The 12089-nt window shown below is 40.6% G+C and overlaps 1 protein-coding gene across 4 annotated transcripts in view; it reads left to right on the plus strand.

Moving 5' to 3' along the window:
* The window catches only part of usp32 (ubiquitin specific peptidase 32), a 66806-nt gene extending 55970 nt beyond the window's left edge, over positions 1 to 10836 (plus strand). For all 4 annotated transcript variants that reach the window (XM_042413700.1, XM_042413701.1, XM_042413702.1 and 1 more), the window contains exons 27-34: positions 133 to 317; positions 943 to 1029; positions 1434 to 1554; positions 3504 to 3695; positions 3829 to 4054; positions 4276 to 4715; positions 5107 to 5199; positions 6733 to 10836. In XM_042413700.1, coding sequence (XP_042269634.1) covers positions 133 to 317; positions 943 to 1029; positions 1434 to 1554; positions 3504 to 3695; positions 3829 to 4054; positions 4276 to 4715; positions 5107 to 5199; positions 6733 to 6906 — 1518 coding nt within the window. In that variant the 3' untranslated portion in view covers positions 6907 to 10836. The remainder of the gene's footprint in view (positions 1 to 132; positions 318 to 942; positions 1030 to 1433; positions 1555 to 3503; positions 3696 to 3828; positions 4055 to 4275; positions 4716 to 5106; positions 5200 to 6732) is intronic.
* Positions 10837 to 12089: the final 1253 nt, after the last annotated feature.

Raw genomic sequence — 12089 nt, forward strand, 5'->3', positions numbered from 1 at the left:
TCATAAAATATTTTCCACTACATTATATAACCTATCACAGTTGCTTTGCTGCCTTTGATAGTTTGCTAAAAGATTTCCATTGTTGTGTCCCAGCTCTCAATACCACTTACATGTATTTGTGTCTTCTTTCAGATGCGTACGGAGCTGTACTTTCTGTCATCTCAGAAGAACCGACCCAGTCTGTTTGGCATGCCGCTTATTGTTCCCTGCACTGTCCACACCAGTAAGAAAGACCTGTACGACGCCGTCTGGATCCAAGTGTCCCGACTTGCGAGCCCACTGCCCCCACAGGAAGCCAGCAACCACGCCCAGGACTGGTAGGCTGATGAACAATCAAATTTAAAGAACTCTTCAACATTTTTTTGCAGAAATGGTGCTTTTGATAGAGCTAGGCTAGCAGTTTCTCTCTGGTTCCAGTCTTAGCTCAACATGTCACAATGCTGGTATCTTTGTACTGAACTTACTAAGAGGAAATTAATATGGACCATCTGACTCTGGGCCACAAACAAGTGCACTTCCCTAAAATGCCAGAGGTTACTTTTGTTACACTTGTTTATTGAACAGTTGACAGGGAGAGAGTAGATTCTGTGAGGGCAAAGTCCCATCACTTAGTGTTACGTAACAGAGGAAAGACGATGAAGAATGGCCTGAGCCTATCCGTACAATCAGGATCAGGCCTGATCAGTATCAGTTATCTAAAGCCTGATCCATTTCCGCTCCTTTGCTTAATGCAATTCATTGCAGCCCACATACAGACACTGGTAAAAGTGCCCCTCTTGAATCACTCAGATTCAAACAATGACCCTGGTGTGAGCGAGTGAACAAACAAGTGGAAAAAACTGACTTTACTGACACTAAATAATGATGCCCACACTGACAGTTGGCATGAGATCAAGACCAGAACATGATGATTTTTTTTCTTCTTCTTCTTTTAACCTGCAGTGATGACAGTATGGGCTACCAGTACCCCTTCACTCTACGGGTTGTGGGTAAGGATGGCAACTCATGTGCCTGGTGTCCTTGGTACAGGTAAGACATTGAGTATTTTATATACACACACACACACACACACGTCACAAAGTAAAGAGGACCACATCTGATGGTGATGACACATGGTCCAGATTTTGATATGAGATTATCACATTTGATGCTGAAATGGAATTTTGTTAGAGTATGTACATGTATGTTATGTAAAAAAAAAAAATATGATCAAAATATTAAGTCCCATGTTTGATCTATGTCATAAACAGAAACAATCTTTGGTAAACTAACTAAGCAAAACTGTTCTTGTCATTGCAGAAAAAAATATTAGAGTCTGTGAAATTAACTTTGGAAGCAAACGACCAAAGATTAGATGCAGAGAATGTAACTGTGTAGTGTTGATAACATGAATGTGCTGCAGCTGTACCTGTTTGTGTCTTTGTGTTCTGCAGGTTCTGTAGAGGCTGTACAGTAGAGTGTACAGAGGACAGAGCCTCTGTAGGAAATGCTTATATAGCTGTGGACTGGGATCCCACCGCCCTGCACCTCCGCTACCAGACCTCCCAGGAGAGGGTGAGACACACACACACACACACACACACACACACACACACACACACACACACACACACACACACAATTGTTTTTGTCATTTAGGCAAATATTACATTACATTATCCCTAACCCTATACTTAAATATAATCTTAACCAGAAAGCAAGTCTTAAAAGCAGAGAGATTTCTATGATAAAGTGCACAGTGTTGTTCATGTGTGTGTTACTATGTGTGTGAATTGCCATGTCTTTTCTTCTCTACTGATAAGTATCAGCCAAAAAATGACATTTTGCTTTGACATTACAATGAGGGAAAGAACAACTGTGCAGTCTCTTGATAGTATGCCCCCTGTGTTGTACTGTACTGACAATTTTAAACAAACAAAATAACCTCTTGGAAAGTGTTGTCATCCTTTAATTGATGACATAATCTTGGTCAATATGTAAGAAGTGAGAGTGAGCCATCAGCTGCGAGTCCTGCTAAGTGACAGTCCATCAGAGTCACAGTCCTGCTGCCCCACTGCCCTGTGCTCTACTGACATTAAGTTCTTTTCCCATTCAGCCCACACTTTCATCCTTATCACTTTATCACTATGGTTGACTTGGCCCTTGTATTATTGTGTAAGTTTTGACAGAATAACTTGGGTACATAAGCAGATGTGCTGCATAGAGACGGCTGTAGTTCTGGGTTTGACCACACAGGGTCAGCAGTGAGTTGATTAATGCTCAATTTGATCAGCAACAAACTAAGATCTAACAAAAGATACATTGTCTTTATTTGTAAGGTTAATGTACATTATTCAACATTGTGATTAAGTTGTGATCAAGCTATGATGTCATTTCAGCTGGTTTGTCATTGTGGTTAGCTATAACACTGATAATAATAATAATAATAATAATAATAATAATAATAATAATAATAATAATAATAATAATAATAACAATAATAATAATAACAATAACAATGGTAATGATAATATTAACAGTAATAATAATAGAACTTTATTTATGTAGCACTTTTCAAAAACAAGTTACAAAGTGCTTTACAAAGACATAAAAACACGAGAAATTACCAGATAAATAAAAGTAGAATTGATACAATAACAATAAAAATACAGTAAAAACAAGTAAAGTAAAAACAGAAGAATAAATGATTCAAGACAAAGCAAGTCTGAAAAAGTGTGTTTTTAGGAGAGATTTAAAAGAAAAAAGTGAGCTAGCCTGCCTGATCTCCCCTGGCAGAGTCATGGGGCCCTGACTCCAAAGGCTCCGTCTCTGGTTTTTAGCCCCAAACATGCTTTAAAAGTAATCATTAAAATTTTAAAATCAATTCTAAAACATACAGGTAACCAGAGTAGAGGACGTAAATGAGAGAAGTGCTCGCTGGAAGGGTCTGGACCTATGATAATGGCTTCTGATTCATCTGAGTTTTAATTGAAGAAAGTTTTGAGAGAGCCGGTTTTAAACATCTGTAAGCCAGGATTGTATTTTGACCAGTTGTGTTGTGTCACTGGAGTCAAACAAGAAATAGATCAGCCACATAATAAAGATACATAGTGTATGTCGCTGTAGATATTTCCTGCTTTATTTTGCACCTGCATTACTTGTCAAAAATGCTGCTTCAACTGCATTTCGTGATGAAGAAAACGGGTAAGTTAGAACAATACTGCATAAAAATAGTACTGATGTGCAACTTTCAGATACTTACATGTACAGTAGCAGAAACTCAACAGCACGGCCACTGATTGTGAAAACTGCAAAAAATTGACAGACTTTCCATACATAGTTAATAGGTGATCTCCTCTCAAAAGTCGTACTCACTCAAATGACTTTTCTTTACCTAAAAAGACAGCAGGTAGCACTTTTTCCTAATGTCTGCTCTCCATCTAGTTATCACTTTGATAAAGTGCAGAGTAGTGTGAATGAATCCTCACCTCTGCAGTATGATCACCATCCTGGTCTCCCTGCAGATCGTAGAGGAGCACTGTAGTGTGGAGCAGTCCCGCCGGGCACAGGCTGAGCCCATCAGTCTGGACAGCTGTCTGAAGGCCTTCACCAGCGAGGAGGAACTGGGCGAAGACGAGCTCTACTACTGCTCCAAGTGCAAGACCCACCGGCTGGCCACCAAGAAGCTGGACCTCTGGAGGCTGCCCCCCATACTGGTCAGTAACAGTCGGCTTTGTGTTTCAGGGGTCTTTGTGTTTGCAGCAGCATTCAATGTATTTGAAACCTGATACTCTATTAACTCATGTTACAGACTAGCTTGTCATATGTGATATGGGTTCTTCTCTTCAGATTGTCCACCTAAAGCGCTTCCAGTTTGTGAACGGTCGCTGGATCAAGTCCCAGAAGATTGTCAAGTTTCCGCGGGAGAATTTTGACCCCAGCGCCTTCCTGGCTCCCAGAGACCTGGAGCAGCACTGCCTTCACTCCCGCAGCGAGAGTGAGGATCTGCTGAGGATCGGAGAAGACAACCTGTCCTCCATCTCTGCCCCCGCTGGCTTCTGCAACCTCCCCAAAGGTACCACATGATGACTTAAGACTGATGCTTAGTTATTGCAAGCCACTTACTTACAAGCCACGTACTTTTAAAGGGACCTTTGCATTTTCTCATTTTGTCTGTCCATTGTGTATTTGAGAATGTTGAAGAGCATGACAGCATGTAAAATGAGTGGAAATAATCAGAGCAGCTCTTGGCCTAGCTGCAAAGGAAGTGTTTTTAACCCTTTGTTTTCCCAACAGCTTCTCCCGCCTCAAGCAGGAAGTCGGCACCTTCTCTGAGCCGGACCAGCAGCCCTTCTGGCAGCCCCAAGACCAGCAGTGGAGGCCGCAGGCCAGGTCGGCTACGCCTCCCCCAGCTGGGCAGCAGACACCGCCTCTCCAACAGCAAGGAGAACTTAGAGGGAGTTGCTAACGCTGAGGCTGAGCCACGGGACGGCACAGCACAGGCAGACACTGAGGGTAGCGCGGCAGCGGGCCTCTCTGGGTCAGGAGAGGCGCTTGAATCATTGTGCAGTTCCGAGGCGTGCAGCAGCCACTGTGACGTGGTCCTGATGAACGGTGACAGCAACGGGCTGAGCTCAGACTGCAGCACAGAGAGCAGCATGGACCCTGACAACTCACTGCTGCAGCACAGAGACAACATGTGTCTGGACGCCATCTACAACCTCTATGCAATATCAGTAAGTACTCAACGAGGTTTTACACCCAGTTATTTTCTTGTAGTATTGTACTACCATAAGTACTGTAGTACTGTGTATGGAAGCTTTGATAGCTAATAATATATATATTTATATTTCATGTTGATTTTTGCATCTATAATGATGTGGCTTGACATCACAATAAAAGAAATGAATAACACCTTTTCTACCAAATACACAGATACTATAAAACAACAACATTTAGAATAAGTTTTCATGAATTTGTTCTGGCAACAGGACTAGTGTCACCTGCACTAGAACCAAAATGTAACATCAAACAAACATTCACTCCTACTGCAGACATTTACAGAAAAATGTGGATCCTCTTGAATTTTCTCCTGGTCTGAAGCCCTTTTTTTTTTAATCTCCTCAGTGCCATTCAGGAATCATGGGAGGAGGCCACTATGTGACATATGCCAAAAACCCCAATGAGAAATGGTACTGTTACAATGACAGCAGCTGTAAGGTAAGACTGTTCTCCAGGCTTAATGACATATCTATTATATCACATCCATATACAGCCATGGAATCTGGCATGTTTCTTTCTTTTACCAAGTTGAATGGCAGTGGTTGTTATTAGGGTTTTGTTGGCACTCATGAAATCTCTAGGAATTTTAATCTTTAATATTTTTGGCAAAAAAGGGTGATAGAGAAATTACATTACATTACATTGCTTTATGCACAGTGATTGATAAAGATTGCAGTTTGATCTTAGAGGATAATGCTGCCATTAATCTAAGGCTGGGCAGTTCATCGAAAAGTAACTGAAAATACATCACAACTGTCTAACCAACGTAATTTCCTTCATACACATAAACCAATTTACCCCTTTAAAGTTCCATCTGTAGTTCAAAGTGATACAATTAACCGTACGTGTCCAGTGCAGGCTAAACCACTCAGAAATGCAACCGGAAGCAGGTGCAGATTAGAACAAGCTGGTACAGAAAAAAAGAAATGTTTTGTTGGTCATATGGGCACACTTTGGCTTCAGCCAACATGATACAGGACAAAACTAAACTAAACAGAAATAAGTCTGAAAACAGCTCAGCTTCATTGTGAGCGTTCAGTTGGGAGTGTGTGAGGCGAGAGAGAGAGACGGCAAATGTGCTCGACCTCAGAACAGAGTCAGGTTAGCAGTTAGCACTGTGGTGAATGTTCAGTATGAGCTCCAGTTTGTGAGAAAATAAATGCTACAGCTCTTCATTAACCAAACCAAGTTCACCAGCTCCCCCGTGTTTCCTGAGTACATTCAGGGGGGCTGCAGCTTGTTTCAGATGCAGCTGTCCGTTACACAAGCATTTGTTTAAATGTCATCACTCTGTACTTTTAAACATCCAACTAATGGGATGATGAGATAACAGAAGATAATTCAAATCATTCATTCTATTAATAACATTATTTTGATATTTGTAAGATATTAACAACCAACAATTTCTCACTTTGCTACCTTGTGTCTGGCATTCAGCCCTAAGCCCATTGGTTACTACTGAAGGTGTGAATCTTTAAAAACAGCTGACAAACATAAAGTTGAGTTTTTAAAAAAGGCTCATTAATTTCCTGTAATTTTTTTGGAAACGTTCATCAGACGGGAGTAAATAATGTATTGGCTGGGTGCTACAGTATTTCAGCTGCTAATGAATATATATTTGGTTAAGAGTGTTTCCTGCAGTAGGACGGTGTGTGTGTGTGGGATTGGGTCAAACTAAACTGTGTGTTCATGATAATGAAGGAACATGTTACTCAGTGCAACAGTGTGACTCACTGTGTTTAATAGTTTGTAGCTCTATGGCACAAAGGAATAAGATACGTCAGGCTTTAATACACACAAAATACTTGATAGTAGATCAGGTCATTGTTGCTTTTAATGGGATTTGTTGACAATAGATGAAGTATAGAACATCACCAGCCTTGTCCCTTAAATCAGCTTTTAATGTTCTACAAAATTGTCTCAAATATTATGAAATGTTAATCAAAGAACCACTTTGTTTTGAATTTAAAGGAAGTGCACTCTGAGGAGATCGACACCGACTCGGCCTACATCCTCTTCTATGAGCAGCAGGGAGTTGACTACTCTCAGTTCCTGCCAAAGATCGATGGCAAAAAGATGGCCGACACCAGTAGCATGGATGAAGACTTTGAGTCCGACTACAAGAAATACTGTGTCCTCCAGTGACCTGCACCTCGTCTTCCATCAGCCAGCACTACACCCGCTCTCCTGCTCCCAAAGCACCAGACGCTCTGATCATTCTGAAGAATTATCACAAACTGCTAACGACTAGAGTCCAGACTGTGCTCTCTTGTCTTTAGGGATGCGTCGCAGCACTTTCTACACTTTAAACATTTAAAACATTTAAACATGGATTTAGTGCAAATGTTTGCCAAGACAACAATGAAGCCCCAGTGAAAGCACTAAACTGGTGCACTTTGCTGAGCCCAACAAAACAAACCCCACTCCACCCCCTCCTGTGAACAACCCCCCTCCCCCGCCATCACATACATGTAACATATACTTGCATACTCACGCATCTCTGAATGTATGCCAGTATGGCCAAGTCATGAAGTGATGTTGCTTTGTTATTATGCATTTATCACTTGTGATGTCAGAATGAAACTTTTACACCTGGAGTTAATGTGAGATCTGAGCCTGAAGAAGGAAAAACACACAAAACAAATTCGACCACAGACTTAATTCCAGGTGTAAATATGAGGCCAGTGATTCGATACAGATTGAGTTTTAAATGCAAGTGTAAACACGGCCCATGAGTTAAAGAACCTGTGCGTTGGTGTCACATCTGATGCCACAGGTCAACATAATGTTGAAACGTGGTATCTAGTCTGTCGGATACTGTGACAAGCTTTTTAGAAATGGTTCTCCAAAGGTTTTATTAGCGATAGTGTCACTAGGGAAAAACATAAATCATACGCTACCTCATCGATTCCTGCAATCTGTCGGCCAAAAGTACCCTAAAAATCTGTGACAGTATTAATAATAATAATTAAATGCTTCCTTCCAGTGTAGGAGACATGGTACACACATTTCAGGAAAGCCCCCCAAAAAATCTCTCTAATCTCTCGAGGACGCTCAAAGGTCCTGATGTCCACATGAAATTAGGCATTTTTTTTTGCCAAAACTGTGCTCCATCCCTCAGCTGCCAAATATCAGAGAGATTTGTGCAATGTTGACCTGTGTGTACCCGCAACTAAACACAAGCTTTGAGTATGAATCTTGATTTCAAAAGAGAGATGCTTAAAGAATAATATACAGTATATGTTTAATACTTTTTTTTTTTTTTGATTCTGCAAATGCATTGTTTTATAAAAGGTTTGTTTTATTGTCAGGATTTTTTTTTTTTTTTTCATAAGGCAGACCTCCAGATCTTTAGTCATATTGTAAGGAAATGAAGCCGCTTCAGGTCTTCATGAGTGAATATTTAACTTAAAGCCCAGAAGCATCGAGCTTATCTTCACAGCGATGTTGCAACACGCACCTTTTACCTGCTGCAGTTCTCTTCAGCTGTTGAACTGATGTTCATATCCTCCCCAACAAGAAAGCAGAAAATGTTTCGGGGGAACTCTTAAATGTAGTCAAAAAAAGAAGATTTTTACCTGTCATTTTAACATGTCATTTAGATGCCACTCGTAAAACATCTCCACATTGCCATAAATAGATGTGCACCTCAAGGTGTCTCCATAGAAACATGACTTTAAGAATGACGTCCTGCTGAATATCTGTGGAAACTTTGGTAACACTTAATTTTACGGGTCTCACGGCGGGGTCACCAACTGCCCTGGAGCCCCTCGCTTTCAGGGGGCTGATGTTCACTGTATGGTTCTTTGTCATTTGAATAATACAAATAAAAATGGTACAAATCTGTACCATTCATAAAATGAAATAATGAGACCCTAAAAGAATATTTTTAACACTAGCCTCTCTGATTAAACGATCTGGTTCAGGGTGTGGTCAAAAGTGTGCTCTGTTGCACCTGTAACCTCACCCATCAGTGATGTCACAGTGTGTTGACACCAGTGGAGCTCATCTAAAATAAGATTTTCAGTTGTTAAGTTGCTCTTTAAGTCAGCTCCTGTATTTTTTTACCAAAACCTGAGGCCATGACATGTTGAGGAAGCATGTGTCAAAATCTAGTTTTAATATCTTTAATATGTCACTTGATAGTTTGGTTATTTGATGCATATTCTTAAGTAAATTATTCATCAATTGAAGACAAATGAGAATATAATGAAGCTGCCATGTGTTGCTTGCCTTGAGCACTGTACTTAAATAGTACTTTAAGGCAAGAAGGTACACAAACAATGCACAAAGATTGGAAAGAAGTGGGGGGGGGGGGGCGGTAAGGGCCCACAGCTCATTGTTGCCACGGGGAACTCTTATTGGAATACTGAAAACTGAAAATCCAGCTCTGATGGTTCCCATAGTTTCCTATAATTGGTAAAAAGTAACAAATATGTAACCATAGATAGTCCCTGGAAAGGAGTATGCAGGTTGGTACTAATTATAGGGAAAATGGAGATGGTGTTAAAATTGCACACCTGCAATTTATGGAATTTGGCTAAAAGGCAAATATTTGAAAATAATTGGAAAGTATAGCAAATTAATAATGAATGAACATCTACTTTGGTTTAAATAGAGCAGTTCTTTTGGAAACAACTGTTTATAACCTGAACTTAACTCTGTCTCAAAACTTTGTCTGTTTTACCTTGAATTAGTGCCTCTTTCCAGGGAACTTCTTTGAAAGTTGTTGTGAATTCAGGGACCCTTAAAGTAAAGTGTTTCCGAAGCTGCAGTCCCCATGAACAGACCCGCTGACCCGATATCAGATGGTTGAAGTTTACTCTTTATGTTTTTGAAAGTAACCAAAGCCTGTGGAATCCTGTTGAGAGCTTCAGTATGTGTCTGGACTGTTTTTCAGATCTGTAAAAGCTTCACTTCACTGGATCCGACGTTAAGATCACGGAAAATCAAAATTCCACATTGCTCGTTCCTCCTTTTTTATCTGAAGGTTTGGCTACTTGACGTGGCTGTTGCGGTTAGTTTGAAACGTGTGGAGTCGAGCGGCAGAGCTTCGTGTCTGGTGTGTAGCAGCGTGTGTGGAGCTCAGTCTAATCACTGTGAACACACAGCAGACTTTGTCTTCTACAGGAGATGAATCTCTGTGTTCACCCCTTTCTTTTAGCTGCTGTATTTATGAGGAGAAGGCAGTCTTTGTGGATGTATTTGGAGAAATATCTGTCACTGAAAGAAACTTTATTTTCCTTTGCAAAGAGTACGTTTGTTGAACAAATGGAAATGTACAGTTGAGTGCTATTTATGTTTGCCTGCTCCACTCTTCTTTTTTTCTCCCTCCACCCTCCTGCCTTTCCACAGAGCTGTAGACGATGTCCGGTTTGTCTCCGTGCTTGAAATGTCATCATATGGCTCAAAGGGAAAATTTTACTAAGGATTTGTCTCTTTAGAACCCAGTTTGTAATGTTTAAAGGTGCAATAGCTGTCAACCTTTTTTTTTTTTGGCTGTGAATGTGCCCTCTAACAACTACTTGTGTGGTGCTAAGCTTACTGCACCTGTAGCTTAAACTGTATTAGAAAAAAATACAAATTAATGTTGGGGTTAATTTCAGCACAATATTCTTAAACCAGGCACAACAATTTTTCTGCCCATCTGAAATTGGGCAAACACTGATCCTGTGAACCACAGGGCGTAAACCCTGCCCCTCCCTCAAAACCCCGACCCTGACCACACACCCCCAAAAAAAGACTAGTCCGAGTGTCGCAGGCGGTGCAATCTACTACTGAGCTGTCTGTCAGTGTCTGTAGCCTCTTTTTATTTAAGTTCATTTCTGTCAGATCTGAACCAGATTAATTTAAAGAACTTTTTTTTTTTGTAAAGGTGTTTGTTGAAAGAAAGTGACATTGCACTGACATGAAAACATGTACATAAAAAAATGTTTTGTAAATAAGCCAATGAAAACTATGTATTTGAATATGAACTGTACAAAATACTGTACTTGTAGTTGTATATGGAGTGATACCTGTTGATCTGTAACAAATACCCAAGCAACAAATTAAATTCTGCAGAGGAAAAAAAGACGACACCAGGCTGAAATGTGTTGTTATTTGTGTCCTGAGGAATGCAGCAGGTCAAAGATTCCACTTGTCCAACACATGGACCTTCAAGTTAGTTCAGGTAGAGCACTGAAGTCACACTTGCTTTAGCTGCTTGGCTACCAGCTGATTAGTAATGTCCAATCATATTCATGCAGGTGTACAGCAATGCCACAACCACAATGTTGGACTTGCTTTCACTGTAGAACATTATTAAACTATAATTTTCAGTAATGTGATTATTTATTACACAACACTTGACACAGGTGAAGCTGAAGGCAACTACACTTCAGATCTTCCTAAATTCTGATGAACTCATTCCTGCAGTTATATGTTATAATCTGACACTTCTTGCAATGACTCTGCTGACACTGTCATGTCAGTGCTGTATACTGTCGCAGCTCCCTCCACCACCTAAAACCTGTTATGTGTTATATTTTTGGTATTTTGGATTCATGTATGTTTTAAGGAGGGATTGATTCCTCCAGCAGAACCCTTACTGCTTGTGTTCTTCTGTATCAGAGCTCTTCCCACCTGACTGACTGTGGCTCAGGAGGTAGAGCGCCACTAATCGGAAGGTCAGCGGTTCGATTCCCGGCTCCTCCAGTCCGCATGTCAATGTGTCCTTGTGCAAGATATTTAACGTGTGTGAATGATTAGAGTTCCTCTGATGGGCAGGTTGGGACCTTGCATGGTAGCACCTGTGCCCATTCAGTCTATGAATGGGCGAAAGTGATTCATAGTGTAAAAGCGCTTTGAGTGATCGGACGCTATACAAGTACAGTCCATTTACTATTTTAATCTGTATAAGTGCTATGAAAGGTTAAATCATTTAAGTGTCTCTGACTGATATTGTCTCTGACCAAATACCCACAAAACTAATCACATTCCCATCAGCCACAGCTGTATTTTCTGTTCTAGTGCTAATTAGCTAATGCTAACACACTAAACTGAGTTGGGGACCATGGTAAACATGAAACCAAAATATCATACACATCATGTCAGCATGCTCACGTTCCTTGTTGCAGAGTAAGATGTACTGTTGCTGCAGTGAGCCTGTGTGCAGATAAGAGAGGAAACCACACGCAGGGTCTCTGCAGCAACTTCCCCAAAGCAAACTCTGCTTCTGAAATAGATATTTATTTCTATCTTCACACCATGTGAAGGAGTTCGACCTCTTCCCCCTTCATCTTATCCTGACTGACATACTGCCACGTTTTAGTTCCTCAAGCCACAGA

Source organism: Thunnus maccoyii, chromosome 6, assembly GCF_910596095.1.
Source record: "Thunnus maccoyii chromosome 6, fThuMac1.1, whole genome shotgun sequence".
In the NCBI taxonomy this organism is placed as follows: Eukaryota; Metazoa; Chordata; class Actinopteri; order Scombriformes; family Scombridae; genus Thunnus; species Thunnus maccoyii.